We start from the raw sequence: 19,695 nt of genomic DNA, 5'->3' as shown, positions 1-19,695 counted from the left end.
CAATCTTTTCTTTTATTAAAAATGCGCATTGCACTGTTAGCAGTTTTCTACCATTTCCAGTATGGCTTCCGTTAGATGAATTTCCTTGATTTTGTGTTAGTAGATGCAATACACATTGAAGAAAGGAAATACGATCTTTTCATTTTTCAAAAACAATTCATTGCAATTCTTTCGGTTATGTTTGTTATGCTAAGAAACAGTTGTGTGCATTTTTATTTATTTATTTTTTCCGGTATCATGCTCATGAGTGATAGGGCCTTCCGTGCCACTCACTGCTCTGTGTAACTTAATTTGCTTTAGCCAGCGGCAGGCACACACGTGTGGAAATTCAAACAACTTCAGAGACACGTTCTATAATTGAGGTCAATGCCTGATTGTTTTACTCGAGAATAATTAGAAAATGCATACTTGAATGTACATTTTTTGCTGTTTGCGTGTTAATAGATTTTTCTGAATTTTAAATTTGGGACATCAAAGAAAACACTTCTCTTTGTGTATATTTATATTGAGAGTTTCAATTTGGTAGATAGAATAGAAATAATTAGTTAATTTCACTATGGTAATTTTCACCCCAGCAGACTAACAATGCTTGAAAATGGGACGGGACTGAAGCAGGGTGTTTGTTGTGCGTAAAATTGCTAGCCGAGATAATCCCTACACACGTAGGGATGGGGTGGGGGAAAGAAAGCACAAATGGTGCCGAAATAAGCGCATCCTGGCTGGATTTTCCATGTTTCCATATACACGCTTATCGCCCAAATGCTGCAGCCATTGTGGATTGAAGTGTGTACCACTCTACAGTTTATAGCCATCTAACAACTGGCTTGCAAAATTCTTGAAAATTTAACAACCTGCTCACGCGAGCTGGCTCCAGCACACCACTGTCTTTATTTTATTTGTAAATAGTTTAAGGTTAACGTTCCTTTATAATTAAGAAAATAAAGAAAATACAGAAAAGGACAGATACAGCACCTTTACCATCAACCTGATATAATTTGTCCTTTTAAGAAATAAGTTCAGCACATCTTAAATATGCTCTGGTCCTCACATTTTAGGATTGTTTAGTGAAATGTATTCAGCTAATTTATTCTTAAAGCTTTTCTTAATTGTTAACTAATTAATTTCTTGAATATAATTAGCTATATTTTATGTTATATTACTGTTAGCTGAAAACACATTGTTTTTGGAGATGCCCAACCTTGAATAGAGCTAATTTTTTTAAAATTCTGTTTAGAGGTAAAACAAATAATTTTTATTTCATCACCAAATAGAGTTATAGATGCTGCATTAAAGTTGTGAATATGAGTCTGTGTGTATTCATATTTGTAGGGTGTGAAAAACCCAGAATAACTCGTGATGATTTTGGGGAGAGAGCAAACAGTTTTATGAAACTAGCTAATTAGAACCCTGAGTGAAAATACCTCTAAGAAATTTTCCGGTTGTTGACGTTATTTGAACCGTGATCTTTGCAGGTGAGCGATATGAAGCCACTGGACTGTCATGGAGGACATATCAGCAGTTGTCTAATTTTACAATCACTACCAATGATAAACAGATGTTTTCATCTATAATAAGAACCTTCAAACTTTTATTCTCATCAAGCACAACCATAAAATAACATAAAATTGAATATTTTTAAAAAGTGTATAAAGCATGCACTAATTAATAAATAAAAGCAAAATGAAAAAGGATTGTAGCTCATCTGTGTACATGCCTATTGTTGCCAAATTAAAAGTGATATTTCTTGCCTGAAGTCACAGAATGTCTCAACATTCACAAATACCAAAGCATCCAGTCTAATATTTTTATGGTCTCTGGAATATGTTATTGAGCACTAAGATGCATATGGGTAAGTTTGAGAGTTCCTGAGTGAATGGGATTTTCTAATGATGTTTTGTTTAAAAGAATTACTTATTTTTTTTATTATTATTATTATTTTAATATAGGGTTATTTACTGAGCAACTTTATCCTGATCATGATCAGTGATTTGGCGAATACACTCTTTATATGTAAATTGAACTCAGAGGTTATTAAATGTAATTTTATGCAGTGTCAATTTTTTTTCCCTTTTACTTACTACACGTTCCAGCATGTGATATGAGTGGCTTTAAATTTTTGGCCTTAAATTCATGAATCCCCCCCCCCCCCACCAACAGTCATTTTTTGCATCCCACTTAGTAAAATATGCAATAAAGTAAAATATGCAGTAAAATATGCAATAAAATATGCAACAAAAAAATATGCAATTTTATGAAGTAAAATATGCATTAAAAACCAGTGTACTCCTTAATTGAAAAAAAAAAAATTTTAAATGTAAAATTTTCATGTCTTTTTAACCCTAAACTCATGTGTTATAGGATTCTATACATGGTGCATAAGTTGAATATTTTAAACTTTTTTTTAGCACTTCAAAGACTTTTTTTTTTTTTTTTTATAAAAACCCCAAACACAAGAGCTAATAGAACCTATAGTACATGGTACCATGCATGGGCTGAAGGCTGAGAAGACGAAAGAAGATACCTGTTGACATTAGACTTGAATTTCTGTAAATTGTAATTTTCAGGAAATACATACGAGGGAAGATTGTCCCAGAAAATGGAATTTGGATGAATAAATGAGGAAGAAGAAAAGATGGTTCTGTGAGTTTGAAGTTGGATGGCAAAAGAACGTTGACTGGTTGCAGCACGTGCTAGGACTGCTTTGGAAGAGAGAACGGGAATTACAGAAACCAGTTCAGAAGAATTGCCCATGGAATGTATCTATGGAAAAGGTAAGCAGCAGAAACAGAACATCTGTGAGACAGAGAGTGAAGAGACTCTGTTAGAGATGAGTCATTAATTAACCTAACTGCCCTCTTTTGAATGGAATCTAGAAGCTTGAGAGAAGTTTTGAGAACACTACCCCAGATGTGGGAACAATATTCCATGGTAAGGTGGATTTGCAATTTGTACAGAGTGAACAGCTGTTTGAAAGAAAAGTAACACTGAGAGCAAAAGAGAAAACCTAGTTTTTTAGATATAGAGGAAGCAATATTTGTAATGTGCTTCTGCCAAGTGAGATTAGAATTAAGGTAATCTTGTCTGTATGATCTTGTCTAGAAATCAGAGTGCCATCGAAGATAAGCATAGGAGCAGAAGGATCGTTTTTGCAAGATAGAAGACAGGACTGAGTTTTAGAAGGATTGAAGTAAACTAAGTTATCTTTGTCCCACTGGAGAATTGTTAGTGGATATTTGAGAAGTTTAAGCTGTTTGTGCAGGGCAAGGTTTCTCAAACTGTAAGGTGGAATGCAATGTGTTTCATCAGCAGAACTGTGAATAGGATTTCCACTCAATGGAAAAAGGTCATTAATATACAAGAGGAAAAGAGTGGAACAAAGAACTTAACCTTGGTGAGCACCAACATTAGTGGAGAAATTAGAAGACAGCCATCTACCATCCCACAGTGCACACTGAGCGGTCAGAGAGAAAATCGGATAACCAATTACAAAAAATAGTTGGCAAACCATAAGATGGAAGCTTATTTAGAAGCCCTTTGTGCCAGACATGATTAAAAGCCTTTGAGATGTCAAGAGCAACTGCTTGAGTTTCGGCAAACTTTTCCATTGAATTTGTCCATAAATGGGTAACATAAACCAGAATATCACCAGTGAATCTACACTGACGGAATCCATACTGACGATCATTGATCAGGTGGAGGGTTTCTAGATATTTTGAGTTGGTGGTTAATTCATTTTTCTGTTACTGTAGAAAGAGTAGAAGTGTAATGGAACAGTAATTGGATGGGAGGGATTTGTTACCTTTTTAGAAACTGGTTGGTATGAGCAAATTTTCAAGCACAAGGGAAAACAAACACCTTTGGAATAAGAAAGTGAAAAAAGGCGACACAAAACAGGATTAAGTTCAGGTTTTGAGAGCAACTGGAAAAATATCACCAGGACCTGGAGCTTTCTTAGCATCAAGATTGTTCAAAATCCTTCTAACATCCTTTTGATAGAAGAATGCAGTGTACTGAGAATGGTATGTGGTTTACCAAGATCATCAATACACAAGTTGGAAGAATAGGATGTAAGCAGGCCAGCTTTAGCTTTGGCTGAAGTGGCAATAGAACCATCTGGTTTTGATAGAGGTGGGAATAGTGATTGGCAAAACTTGCAGCCAGTAGCTTTTGCAAGAGATCAGAATGGTCGAATACCATTTGGACAAGAAGCAAGTTTCCTACTCTTAGCCTCTCTGAAATCTAGCTTGGAAATTTAACCTCTTAGAAATTTAATAACTGCTTTACAATTGTTGCGAGCTTTGGTGTAGGCAGAAAATGAACCTGGAGATTTGGATACAAGCCAATTGAGATATGCAACATTCTTATCTTGAACAGCCTTAGCACATTTATTGGAAAACCAAGGTTTAGATAAAGGATAAGATTTTAAGGTGGAGTGTGAAATAAAGGAATTCATCCTTACAAGAATAATTTCACTGACACGATCTGAGCAAGTGTTCACAGAAGATTTGAAACACTAATTCAACCAAGAAAAAGAAGAAAAGAAATCTCATGGATCCTCCCATTTTGCATTCTTGTAATGCCAAACAATACAAGGTAGGGATTAGCCAAGAGAAAAAGGCTTCATTGGAGAAGAGACTACTAAGTTTTGATCTGAGCTGCCTAGAGGGCCAGTCACTTTGACCTTGTACTTAGAAGATTGTTTGTGAGAAAAAGATCAAGGGTGTTGGTTGTATGGTTAGGACTGTCTGGTATTCTGGTAGGTAAATGTCCGAGTTCATTAGTAATTGCAAAAGTCTCAGCATCTCAACCAGCCAAACTACAATGTAATTAGAAAACGGAAGCCAGCTGGACTTGTAAATGTTGAAATCACCAAGGCAAATTACTGCACTGTTAGGAAAGTTGGACTGCAGAGAGTTAAGTTTCAATGAAAGGAATCAAAGAGTTCCAAGTAATTGGTGGAAATGGGAGAATGATAAAGGCAACAGAAGAATCTGGCAGAATGTGGTAGAGAGATTTTAAGACAGTGAAGAACGAAAAGAGGAAATTCCAAATTACTTAGTCTCTGATATGGAATATCAGAATGGACATATGCACAAGTACCACCTTTGAAGTGAAGGAATCATACAGCGGTAACTGGGATTCTGTCAGAAAAAAATGTGATGTGTGCCGAGAACCCACAGTAGATGGTTTTATGTGAAACATCTGCATTTCTTTTAGGTAGTAGTAGTAGTGGCATGTGATGCAAGAAAGCAAGTGTATGAGCTTATGCAGCATCAGCCAAAAAAAAAAAAAAAAAACATCATCACACCATTCCCTCCAAATGCCTGTCCAGTTCCTCCTTAAATTTATTCAACCTATCAACTTCCACAACGACAGATGGAAGTTTGTTCCAGCAATTAACCACCCGCTGGCTAAAGGCAAATTTCCGCACATCTATTCTACATCTGTCTTTTCTTAATTTGAATTTATGTCCCCTTAGGTTCGTAATCTGAACAAGTGGAAGGATCCCATCAGAATTCAGCATGCTCAACCCATTCAAGGCCTTATACACCTCAATCAGATCACTGCGCAGGTGCCTAGTCTCCAGCCACTGCAATTTGCAGAACTTAAGCCTCTCTTGGTAAGAGGATCCCTTCATTCCTCTCACCAATCTTGTTGCCCTTCTCTGTACATGCTCAAGTAAATCTACATCCTTCCTAAAATGAGGCCTCCAGACCTGTACATTGATTACAAAATAAGAGCTTTTGTATTGTAAATATTTTATTGATCATTCACAAATTTCCATAAGTTTAGCTGGAATACAAAATACAATGGATTTAAAATAACTAAAGTAAGAGGCATAAACCTTCGATTGCATCGTATCTAAATGTCTCTGAAAACAGCATAGATTGAGGTACCCGATCTTGTAGTTGAAATTGAAGGATTAGTCTGTAGAGTTAGATTGAACGTTTCTTGCAGAAAGTAATTAACAGTTTAGTTTCTTCCAATCTGCAGTTAATGTTGAAATCGCGACTCATGATCATGGATAATCTTTCTTTAACAGTGCTGCACATTGAATTTGAGTATGGCAGCAAAACAAAATGAATGAAGTCAATTATATCCTAAATGTCACTGTTAGGAGAAATATAGACAACCATTGTATCACTTGGCCGTTGGGTAACAAGCACTCCGCTGTACATATCGTCAATGGACCAAAGACTGACTGTTGAACCAGTTGTTGTCGATAGATGACTTCTCAGAATGGTGTAACAACATGTACTTCGTCCATCTTATGATATATTGTGACTCCAGCTGTCCGTTTTGGTTTCATGCTTGAGTTGAACTACGCAGTCGAAGTTCGGGATGCTGATACTCTTGTTATTCTCTAACCAAGTCTCACATAGCAGCAAGATTTGGCTTTGATGTGTAACAGTGTTGGTGAAGTTGATGGTGTGCCCGTAGGCTTTGGCAGTTGCGTGAGAGAACTGAAAGTTCCTATTGTGAATACATTCGAGCAAGCTGTCCTGTCTTGTTTGTAGCTGATTGGTCGCGAGCCTGGCAAACTCATTTTTTATGGATTGATGGTGGATGTAGCGTTTCTCAGGTTGAGGTAGAATCTCTTGTCAGCGAGATGATGTAAAGTTCATTGATATCAGTTATGTGCGACAGAGTGACATAAACCAGCTGCTGTTCGTACCCCTTTTCGTACTCATAAACCACTGTATCAAACATGTCGCCTTGTGACTTGTGTAGTGTCATTGCACAAGCCGCTATGAGAGGAAAGTTATTTCTATTGGCACATATTGTGCAGTTTTCAAAGATATACTCGTGGTTTGTCTTGCATGTGGCATGACTGCGGGATTGATGTTTGCTTGCACGTATCTTGCCACCTTCTTGCAAGCTAACTTTCTGATCCTAGGTGAGTGAGGTTGTTACTGGAAAACAGTGTAGGCTTGTTATGACCTTGGGAGCATGTTTTAACACAGGGTGTTAGTTTTACATAAATTTTCTTAACATTTTGATTTATCCTTTTATTATACAAAATTAAGCTTTACATTATAAATTTTTTTTATAGCTATAAGCTTTTTTTTTAAATAATGTTAATCAAATCTTACTGATTGATGTTCAGCATTATGAGATTTCTGCCAATCCTTTGATCGCTGCAAGCAAATAAAGAAGAATATTTGGACCAAGACTGCAGTTTATAAATTCCATTTTCTCAAAACTTGTTTCTGCAGTTTATATCTTTTTCTAATTTTTTTATTTTGTTTCTTATGGTTATATGGTTATGTTTCCACATCTTTTTATAGCTTGCTTGTATCAAGCCCAAGAATGTATAATAACCTTACATTATGAGAATGGATTTCTACTTCAAGATGCGCGACGACACAATATTCTCTGGCAGTATCCATATGAAAAATTAAGGATGTCTGCAGATGATGGATTAAGGCTTGTATGGTTGGACTTTGGAGGGGAAGATGGAGAAAAGGTAATTTTAATTTAGAATAACTACATTGTTTTCTATATATTTTAAGCTGTGTAATCTGTGCTATGATCGAGTTGGCAGCTATGATGCATAACTGCTGACTTCCTCAATATACGATGGAGAATTCATCTTTTTTTTTTTTTTTACTCAGTTTTGCCCTTCTCTGTCTTGCCATCATAATGTAGTTGGTGATTGAGTTTCTCCATCATTTTTGCAAAAGCTCAGTTTTTTCTGTCTTTTTCTTTTCAAAAAAATAAATTTTAAAACTACATTAAATTTGGATTTCCCTTAAGTTTTGTGAATTTCTGTTTGATTTTGTTAATGGATTGACTACCAGTTGTGCTGTGGTCTGCATTGCAGAATAGAAACACGGTTGAATTCAGTTCAATGATTTCATTGCACTTGATGTAGTACAAAGCTAATTAACAATATCTTTCAGTGTGATGGCAAAGAAATATGACAAAATTTCACAACTTATATGAAAGATTTCCATATATTGTAAAATCTGAAAAGGGTAACACTTTGCCTTGTTTACCATAAATAGATGGAATTTTTTTTAAATGGTCAGTTTAATTTTTCAATTTGTTTGCAAATGTAATCAGACATTTGCAAACAAATAAGCATAATGAAAGCATGTAGTGCACAGAATGTAACGAAAAAAATAATGTTTCATGAGCGATGCTGTCATATATGCTGAATGTTTACTTGCATGTTTTGTCATAGAACATAATCTTCCTCTGAGTTGTTGCTGATCACACAGATTAATTTTTCAGAAATATGTTTTCTGATAGAGAAATAGCAAAAAACATAGTTGTGGAAGAATAAAGACAACAAGCATTATTAGTGAAACTGCATATCATTTAGCATGGATAGGGAAAGAAGAGGTAGTGATGGCTCTGAAAAATGAGCCATTTCCATTTGCTACAGATGGCAGTAATTAAAGTGCTAAAAGTAAAGATAAATTTAAACCAATTTGTTTGGAAAATGGAAAAAATTTTAACTGATGCATGCCCCTGAAAAAGAGATTTTGTATGCCTGTGTCCATGTTGACATCTATGGTTAAATGTGTAACTGGACTGGTAGAAGTGGCAACCTTTGACAAGTCTGTTTAAAGAAATGTGAGCACTTTTAAGAGTTATCAAGTTGAAACAATACAACAGGCAGTCACTAGTGAGTTGCACTGGCTCATGTTCAAATTCAGTTCATGATTCAAATGTTTTGAAAGAAGAGCAATTGATGAGCTCAAGAAAAAGAACTTGTAAATTGCAAATTTATGGTGAAAGCAATCTTAAACAGGCCAAACAATCTGCTAATTGCTTGTGTGAAAAGGTGTACTGGATTTTAACAAAACATTAGGTGGTCCTTCAGATTTTAAAGCCGGTACAGGCTGGCTAAAAAACTTTAAATCACAGCACGGCATTAGAGAACTTCACACTGAAGGAAAAATTTTATCTTGTGATTTTGCTGCAGCGGAATCGTTTTAAAAAAAGTTTATCGATCTTATGGAAAGTGGAAGGATATTCTAAAGGTGACGTATAGAGCACGCAAGACTGGAATAAACTGGAAGTCACTACCTCGAGAATCTCTTGCATCTTGCCATGAAACAGCTACTCCTGGGTTTAAAGTGAGTAAAGAGTAAATTACAGCTAAAGAGTTAATGCCAATTGGACTTATGCTTTGCCACTGATATTGATAGGAAAATCAAAAAAAAACCCATTGTTTTAAAAATGTCTCCTGCCTCTCTGTGAGTTATAAAGCGCAAAAAAAAATGCATGGATGAACTTAGAAATGTTTACCGATTGGTTTACCAATGATTTTATTCTGAATTTCAAAAAGTATCTTAAACAAGAAGGCAAAATGGGCAAGGTGTAGCTTATCCTAGAAAACATGCCATCGCATCCTTCAGTGGAAACATTAAACAAAATAGATGACAGATTCAAGGTCTTGTTTCTTCCACCAAACATTACCACACTCCTCCAACCAATGGACCAGGGAGTCATCAAAAAGTTGAAGTGAATATACAAAAAACGTCTTGCGTTGTTTACTTTTAGCAGAAAACAACAAAGAAAGTGTCATAGCTTTTTCGAAAAAACACACTCTTAAGGACAGCTGCTACATGTTAGCTGTGTGGGATCACTCACTGCACAGAATTTAAAAAATGCTTGGAAAAAACTATGGCCTATTGCAGAAGAAACCGTAGGAGATGAGCAGAATCGAACTGAAGGAGATGAGGGACAAATACTGAATGAGATGATCAACTTGTTTCAGTGAATACCTGGGTTTGAAGATTGCAGAAGAGCGTGACTGGAAAATATTAATGCAACAGGGTTTCCTGTTTTAAATGAAAACGAAATTGTGAATATAAAAGAAACTCCTGGAGCTACTGAAAGTGATACAGACAAAGGCGAAGAAATTGACGTCAACACTGGGCCTATGCATGTCAAGGCATTCACCATGCTGGAAACTGCAATGGTATGAGCAACAAACTGAATGCTGTCTAACTCAACTACTCTTGCTGAAAAGAGTGAGAGATCTGGCAGCAAAGAAACAAAATTCGAAAATGGTGCATCAAAAAATAAGTAATTATTTTTGTTAAAGGCCTATACATATGTGTTTTATTAGACTAGACAAAGACATTAGCAAATTTAAAATTGAGAAAGGAGTTCGAAAAGGAGAAACAGTCTCTCAGAAGTTGTTTACTGCTGCCCTTAAGGAAGCTTTCAAAAGATTTGACTGGTCGCAGAAAGGAGTCAATGTGAATGGAGAGTACCTAAACCATTTATGATTTACAGATGACATTGTGACCATAAGCCATGATCCCAAAGAATTAGAGGAAAAACTTAATCAGTTATGCAGAGTTAAGAGTTAGTAAGGATTTTGGACTAAAGATGAATATGGCTAAAACAAAAGTAATGATGAACAAGTATGCCACAGAAGGGGATATAATCGTTGGAGAAATTGAAAAGGTGGATTCATATACTTATCTTGGACGAATCATTAGCTGTAACAATGATAAATGGCTGGAAATCAAGAGAAGAATAAATTTCAGATGGATATCATTCAGGAAATATAGTCTCATACTGAGGAGCATTATCCCAATTTGTATGAAACTTAAAATAATAAACCAATGTATGCCCCCCACCATGACTTATGGAAGTGAAACTTGGGCACTCACCAAAAGAATGGAAGAAAAGCTGAAAACTGCACAGTGAAGAATGGAACATTATATTGGGAATCAGACTGTTGGATAAGAAGAGAAACACATGGATTAAGCAGCAAGCACAAGTAAAGGACATTCATATCAAAACTAAAGAACTGAAATGCAACTGGACAGGACACATGGCTGGAACATATGATGACAGATGGACCAAGAAAATAACATGGTATCCAAGAGGAGCTAAACGAAAACCTGGAAGATAGCAATGGAGATGGACAGATGAAATTCAAGAGTTTATAGGTAGTAAATGGATGGGCATTGCACAAAACAGAAGGAACTGGAAAGTTGCTGGAGAGGCCTTCATCCTGCAGTGGATTGAAAATGGGTGATGATATACGTTATTTGGCTGAAAGTTCCATTTGTTTTGTTACTTATGAACAAAAATACTTAAGTACAATTTAGTGTTTTTACAGTAGTGTGTCAAAAATCCAAACGAGCCAGCATTTATTTATTTTTTTATGCTGGCCATAAAAGAGAGTAAACACCGGTTATTGTGATAATGTTTGCAAATTGAATTTTGATTCTATTAAACGGCAGTTCTAATAAGTGAAAATCGGAGGAATGTTATCCACAGGCTATAAAAATGAAGATGTAAAGCACAAATTTGCACCTTTTTTTCCCCTTACCAATTAACAAAATTAAATGATATGTTAAATTAAATTAAATGATATCAAAAGATTTTCACGTATCATTTATCAGGTTACAAAATAAAAATAAATTCATTTTTATGCATACAGTACTAACTAAATGTAATGCTTTGTAATGTGTTATTCAACACACTTTGTAACCTGATATTTCTGTTCACTGACTTTTTTTTCAATTCCTACTATTAGTTCACACTCTCCCTATATATATTTATATATCTTGTTCAAATTTTCAATCATTAATAAAATACTTTTTATTCATCCGCACAAGTTCAAATAAATTTTTTTAAACTTGTAGATGTTAATACAGTTTTTTCAAATATTAATTCATTAATTAAATTTAATTAATTAATTTTAGTTTTATATGGGAGAAAAAAATTTCTCTTATATAAGATATTTAGCAGGATATAAATTTAGGAATAAAACTGAAATCAACAGGCAGTAGCTCAATCGGTAAAATGCAAGGATTTCAGTATTTTTCACGTGAAGGTGAAGAATGAGAGTTCAATTCTTGCGAAAATCAATAATTTTTTGATAAATTTTTGTTATTCATCCACTCAAGTTCAAATACATTTTTTTTAAACTTGTAGTGGATGACACTTGATGTTAATACAGTTTTTTCAAATATTAATTCATTAATTAAATTTAATTAATTAATTTTAGTTTTATATGGGAGAAAAAAATTTCTCTTATATAAGATATTTAGCAGGATGTAAATTTAGGAATAAATACCGTCAGTGGCGAAGCGTGTAGATCGCTGGAAAAAAATTTCTTTTTCAGATTCTTTTTTCATTCTGGGTTCTAGTCTGAGTCAAGGAGGGAACAAAATGGAAAATGGAAAATTGCAAGGAAATTCGCTTTCTATTTTGCCACTTAATATTGTGATTCTGTCATATGTATATACATATTTATATTAATTGTAATTATTTAATAAAAAGTAACTAAAATAAAATTTTTCTTTTTTGACCTAAGTAGGAATTGACTTTAAAAATTTTTTTTTTTATATTACTTGTTTTGGATTGTAAACTCTAAAACGGTAAAAAAAAAAAAAAAGCTTCAGTCACACAGAAATTGCAACTAACACAATATGCACAAGTGAGATACAGAGTAAAAAGATTTTGAACAGAGTTTCTACAGTTTAATTATACCGTACTGTAGTTTTCTTCATCTTTTAAAAATGAAGCAGAAATTTTTAAGAATTGAATTGAAGATTGAGATTTTAAACAGACTTTCAAAGGGAGAAAGTGAGTCTTCGTTAGAAAAATTTTACAAGGTTGAAAAGTCAACCATAACAGACATTAAAAACACAAAGGAAAAAAATTTTAATTTTCGCGTTGAAACTTGATTCACATGGTGCAAAAAAAAGAAAAACTACGAGAACAGCTAATGACCCATCCCTCAAAGATGCTGTTTATTTGTGGTTGATACAGAGATGAAGTTTGGGTGAACCCATATCTGATGAACTACCCCCTGGTCCCAGTTAGTTCGGTTATCGATGCTCCACTGTATTTCTAAACTTACTAATCCTTTTTTTTTTTTTTTTGTCTCCAGAATAGTATTTTTTGATAACTTCGAAAATCTGAATAAATTGGAAGTCCAAACTATCCCAGCTCCAATTAGTTCAAATTATCGACACTCTACTGTGTACAATCATATCAACAGTATAACCTCCTAAAATAATAATAATAATTTTAACTTAAGTTTATCTTTAGGCTCATAAGTTCAAAATTTTTTCTTCTTGGGAGATGTTTTTAAAAACTTCCATTCAGAGAATTTACGTTTTTTTCTGCAGGTAATAAGATAACATCACGATTTTTCTGTCGTTGTTTTTAGAAATCCTAGATCATGATACCGAATTTAAACAAATTCTTTTGAAGGTCAGCTGTTTCCTTCTGATATGCTGCTGCTATTAAAAACTTGAGAAACAAAAGTTGTATTGTCCATTCATGTTTAAATTACCACTTCTTATGGTTTAGCAATTACTTTGACATTCAAACTTGAGAGGCTATGTTGAGTCATCCAGTTCTTATTTGACGAACAGCCTGAATAATCCTAACACAGAAGACAAGTTAGTAATTTTTTAAAGTGCAAGAAGACCTTGCATCATTCTCTGTGATATTGCTTTCCTTTTTTTTTTTTTTTTGGAGTGCTTGTACCATTCAAAATATCCTACTTCTTGATAAAGCTTTTTCACTGTGTGCTTCACCAATCATTTGAGATAATTTTTTCAGCAAAGAGCTTTTTTTTTTGTTGTTGTTCAAAACAATGACATTCCAATATAACTTGCCATTAAAAACAATAAAAATAAATCTTTGCCTATATGGGAGTAGAAATATATACTGCAAAAAATTCTAGATTACAAAATGAAATTGTTTTCCTTATCTTGTGTTGAGATTTTTTAACAAATGCAGTCTGTAATGTTTAGATCCTAATTTATATTGCTTAAAGCTTTTCCAGGTTTGTTTATATGTAGAAATGATGAGCAGCATAACTCTGCATTTTAATTTTGATAAACAATTTAACAGCAGCTTACAGATACAATACATACCTATGTAGAAACACACAAAAGTATATTGGAACTAACCTGAACGGCACTACCATTTATGATGTATGAGGCAAAACCTTGTAACGGCACCTAATCCATATCATATGCATGCATATGCCGTAGTGCATCTATCAAGCATTTCGGTTTGTGAGGTTAACCCAGAGAAAATTACTAAATCCTTGCAAATTTACCTGTGCACCCACAGAAAAGTGTCTGCACTCTGCAGAACCATTAAAAGAAAGCAGTTAACAAAATAGTTTATTAATAATTCCTAAATTTAGACATATTTCCAAAATTTAAGTTGTAAAACAGGCAGAGAGAAAGTAGAAATTTGTTATTGAATGTTAAATGTAAAACATTTTATTAATGACAGGGCACCTATTTTAGACGGCACCTGTGGCAAGTGCCTCACTTGTGCGCCCTTAGTGCTGGACCTGGAAATAACAATCCCACTAATTGAGCAACTTGTAAATACAGTGAAACTTCCCTTTAACGGACAGCCATGGGGAACGAAAATGTGTCCGTTAGAGAGAAGTGTCCGCTAACAAGAAGTCTGAGGGAGAAAAAAAAAAAGAAAGAAAGAAAAATCGTTAAGCGTTTAATGTAAAATTAAATTAAATTATATACAGATTTTGCACAATATTTTTGTAAATAATATACACACAATTGTGCTATGCATATTATGACTTTATCTTAAGAAAAATACATACAGTAATCACTTATTTTCTTCTGCACCTTCTTCCAGCTGATAATTTTGTTTTCAACATTTGTTTGGAGTGAAGAAACCAACGAAAGTCCTTCAGTATCTTCTTCGGCGGCGAAAAACATTTTTAAACAATTGATTTGTATGAGTGCTTCTTCTATTTTCATCGGTGGTTCGTCGTTAATATGTTCTTCGACAGAATGACTTCCTTCCATTTCTTCATCCTCATGAGGAACTTCTTGAAAAATATCGATGATAATGTTGTTGATATTTAGAGCACCATCTTCTGTACTGAGGTTTGAGTCTATATCTTTGTAGCCAGGGTCACTTGTAGCTGAAATATCGTACATTATCAATAGATGTTGAAGTTCTTGTTCTTCTTGGTGCTCCATATTGCTGTTCACAACTTCAATTTTGCGTTTGAGAAGCCAGACTTTACAAAACAGTTCATGACAGTTTGTTTTCTAATTGCGTTTACTGAAGAGGAAATCCATTGAATCGCATCTAGGATGCTGATTTTCTTTGCAAGGTCACTCGCACATTTACATTGTTCATGTTTGCAATGAGATGTCTTAAAACACGTTTTCTGTAGTGAAGTTTAAAATTTTTTATTATCCCTTAATCCAAGGGCTGATACTCTGCAGATGTGTTTGGTGGCAGAAAAATGATTTGAATGTTGGAAAATTCAGTGTGCAGGTGTTGTTTGAATGTTGGAAAATTCAGTGTTTCATGGATAATGCAGCATTATCCATGAAAAGAATAATTTTTCTGTTTTGACGAATCATGTTTTGGTTAAAGTGACTTATCCATTCGCTCATGATATCTCGTGTCATCCACGCTTTTTTATTAGACTTCCAGTCAACATCCAAAAGATTCAACTTTATGCCCTTGAAACAACGAGGATTTTGTGGGTTTCCTATAACAAGAGGTTGTTCAAAGTCTCCCAGCATATTTGTACACAATAGTACAGTCAAGCGTTCCTTAGAAATTTTTCCGCCCTGGCATTTTCGTTTTTTAGACTCATTGTGTTTTCAGGAAGAGCTTTAAAAAAACAACCCTGTTTCGTCACAGTTGTAAATATCCTTAGCTTCAAAATCACGACATAACTCTTCCAATTTGACGGTCCACTCTGTTACAACCCCAGTATCAACAGATCCACCTTCACCACTTACGGTTTTCCAAGAAATTTTATGCCGAGTTTTGAACTTGTCTAGCCATCCCACAGAACTCATTTACTCCCATAGATTTCGCAACCTCCAAAGCCTTTTCCCTAATAATAGGCCCATTAATGGGAATTTTTTTAGCACGTGCGCGACAAATTTGAAGTCCAACAGTTTTCGGGAATGATTTTTGAACCTGATCATTTACGTGTTGCCAAAATTGTTTGAGCAGTTCATTTTTTTTCTTTAGGATATCGCTTAGTTCATCTTCTCGATTTTGAATTTTGCAGCGAGATTGCGAACACTGTTTTTTTGCCGATCATACGCATTAATGAGTTCGACTTTATCTTTTAAAGTTAAATGTTTACGAGAAGACATTGTGCACTTCACACGACACTGAACAAAACTGAAACTGAAAAGACGAAAGGCCGACCATATTCCTCCCATCCCTGCACACACCGAATTCATCAGAAGTTTTACACGTGCCTTAAAATTCTTGAAAAAAGGGTTTAGAACCGCGACGTAAACCTTGATAAAATTCAGAGAATCGGAAATAGAAAATAAACGCACGATTGAGGCAATACGTGGAAGAAACGTTCCTAGAAAAAGGGCCGCGAGCTCGCCCGCTGTCCGTTATGGGAAGATGAAATTAAGTGCTAATCTAAACGAAGCAGTGCAGATTGCCTGTCCGCGTCCGTTACAGAGAATGTCTGCTAGACAGAAGCTGCAAACACGTTAAAACCAATGGAGGTGAGTTGGGGAATTTGAAAATGTCCGTTGTAGAGAGATGTCCGTTAACGAGAGGTGTCCGTTAGGAGAAGTTTCACTGTATGTGATGTTTTGATAGAACTTTTTCATTTTATTTTTTTTTTTTTTCAAATGTTGCTTGAAAAGTGGAAATTGCAGGAAAGGGACATGGTAGTAAAAAAGATCTTCACCAAAGGATCTTAATCCTTTAAATTATCACTTTTTCTTCCTTGAGCAGAAATACAGGAATCAATCCATCTTTGCATTCACTTTTAAATATGCCCAAAATTACCTGGGGTGTTCAAGATTGTGTTACAGCTGAAGTGCAATTGTGAAGACTTCACTGCTGTCTGGAATGGAATAGCTTAGAGCTTTTAATAGTTTCCACGTGTAAAAATCTGAAGTATTAAAATCTGATGCATGTGGAGGCTACATAGTCAATCCTCTTCAGCCTACCCAACAGCCAGGATAACAGGTGTTGAGCAACTCACGACTAATAATAGTGGAATGTGGGAACCCCATATACATAAACCATGTGCATGTTCTAATTTATAGCGACACATCTTTGAACAAAGCTGGCAGATTGTTTTCCAAAAAATCTCTAATTGTTGCTATCAAGTCTATGTGGCAGTATGTAGGGTCCATTACAATAATTACCAATGATATGCTGTACGTAAACTTGCAGATAAAGATTGAACAATCCCATGTGGTTTTCTGATGGCCATAGCCGTTGATTATGAAAATTGATATTCTCATCCCAATAAACTGTGCCTCATCTGTAAAGAGAACCAGTGAAATGAAGTGAGGGTCAACCCATTGCTACATAAATCACTGGCAGAATGCATGCTGGAAAAACCATTTGGTAAGAGAGCTTCTCTACTGGCTGCAGATGATAGGGATGTAAATGTTGCTCCCAAAGAATCCTCCAGACTGTTGCCAGTGAAATATAACCTCTCCCATAACATAACATTCACAGGAGTAAATGGTCCATTTTATCAGGTGATAATCAGTGGCCTCAGATATTTTCTTGTTTGCACTCTGTTAGCTAGGGAACATTGATTCTTGTAGTGCAACGTGGCACAGATGCCTATATTCACGTCCTGTTCATGAGAATCATAACAAGATTAAATAAAAATCAGTCAAATATCACTTGATAACAATATTGCAACAAGGAGTAGCATGGTTGTAACTTGGCAGAGGAAGAATTTTTTGACCTTAAGGGTAGAAGTATAGTGTCTACCCTTTAGTATATTGAAACTTTATATACACTGTGAACATTCATAAGTTATGGATTAAAACTTATTTCATTACCTCTAGAATGTAGTAGCTATATAGCAGTTTTATGCAGTAGAACTAGCATTTAGAACATACAACTTATTCATTCCATTCATTCTAATGTGCACTTTCTGAAAATGGTAATGGCAGATATGCTGGATTCCATGAGAATGAGCTAGGAACAAGGCCAATGACTTAACATATAACTTTGCATTGTATACATAAATTATAAAGGCACTATATTCACAATCTGGAAATTGCAAAAGGAAATAATTGTGGCAGATGTGAACTGGCAGATAAAAGAACAAAAAACATGGTATTACAGCTTTAGATCAAAGAGGTGTGAGAAGGTAATACTAGCTAGAGTACATATGAGTACACAAACAACTTATTTTTTTGCTAATGGGTAATCCACTACAGTGCAATCATTGTGACAGCTGGAGAACCATAGTATGATCCCTATCAAGTATATTGTTGCCAACTTGGAGAAATTCTTTTGTTAACATTATATAAGTTTAATCCCTATGACACTAAAGAAGAAAGGATGTGTTATGATATCCTTTCTTCTTATTTCAAACTTATCATATACTAGTATATGGTAAGTTTAATCCCTATGACTCCAAAAAGAAAGGATGTGTTATGACTCCAAGCACAAAGTGCTCAGTTATTCAAATAATATACAGGTAGTTCCCGACTTTATGAGTTAATTTGTTCCTAGCACGTGCTCGTAATGCGGGAATTTATTTCCCATATACATAATGTTAAAAATAGGGGTTACGTTCTCAACAATGAAATTAGTTGGCTTATTAGTTTGTTTAAACAATAATTGATTTATCCAAATAAATGAAAACGTAGCTTGTAAAATTAAGCAAATTATAGTAAAGGAATTATTTATGACTTACAAATGTTAAAGGACGTTTATACTTCATCATCATCGACTAAATGCACACTCGTTGATCACTCATTATTGGCTCGGCACTCGTTAGTGTGTTGCACAAGGAGTTGTCTTCTTCAGAAATGTTTCAAGAGGCGTTTGTTTCCAAGATTTCAGAGACTGCTGGGAGTCATTGCGGAACAAATAAACACATGGGTTGTGTTACGACAGCTACGAATAAGAACAGGTGCATGTATACTTACATGTATACCAATGCTAGGATTTGGTAAATAAATTTGATGAATTTGAGGTATTGCTCAAAACATCAAAGGCAGATATTGTTGAGATATCAGAGACGTGGTGTCACACAGATATAAGGAATGCAGAACTGGAATTTGGGGAATACAATGTGTATAGAAAGAATAGACAGGGGAGGAGGGGTTATGCTATTAGTTAAGAAACACACAAAATCCAAGGAAGTGAAGCCAGTCGACATCGATGGACAGGGCAGTGTCGAGTCAGTTTGGTGTGACATAAGCATAGGGAAATCAAAATTGAGAGTAGGAGTGTGCTATAGGCCTAATGACTCTGATGAGTATAATAAGATACTGTACAGGGAAATAGAGTGGGCCAGTAAATCAGAGAGTCTTATAATGGGGGATTTTAATTTCCCAGATATCGACTGGAATTTGTGGGTTGGTCACTCACACACTAGCAAGGCTTTTGGGGATTTATTGGATGATTGTTTTCTACATCAGCATGTTCGGGAGGCAACTAGAGGGAGCAATACTCTTGATCTGATTATCAGTAGTGATTCTTCATGCATTAAGAATCTGCAGATAAAGGAACCACTAGGTGGCAGTGATCACAGTGTGCTGAAGTGGGATTTACTAAAGGAAGGAACTACCATCAGAGGTAAAGGGAAGGGTTTTTGCTTTCGTAAAGGCGACTATGATGGTCTGAGACAGTATTTAAATTCTATACAGTGGGACCAACTAATGATGTTACCAACAGCAAATTCAAAATGGCAAGCATTCAAAGAACTAATCTTGGAAGCTACCAGGC

The 19,695-nt window shown here is 35.0% G+C and overlaps 1 protein-coding gene across 1 annotated transcript in view; it reads left to right on the top strand.

Annotated features, from left to right (window-relative positions):
* Syn1 (Syntrophin-like 1) overlaps positions 1-19,695 on the top strand; it is a 165,324-nt gene that overhangs the window by 132,881 nt on the left and 12,748 nt on the right. The window contains exon 5 of the mRNA XM_090377692.1: positions 7,290-7,468. Coding sequence (XP_090233818.1) covers positions 7,290-7,468 — 179 coding nt within the window. The remainder of the gene's footprint in view (positions 1-7,289; positions 7,469-19,695) is intronic.

This window comes from Mastigoproctus giganteus, chromosome 7 (genome assembly GCF_048544385.1).
Source record: "Mastigoproctus giganteus isolate SK-2022 chromosome 7, ASM4854438v1, whole genome shotgun sequence".
NCBI lineage: Eukaryota > Metazoa > Arthropoda > Arachnida > Uropygi > Thelyphonidae > Mastigoproctus > Mastigoproctus giganteus.
The sequence above is the reverse complement of the archived record's forward strand: the minus strand, read 5'-3'. Positions and strand labels throughout refer to the sequence as shown.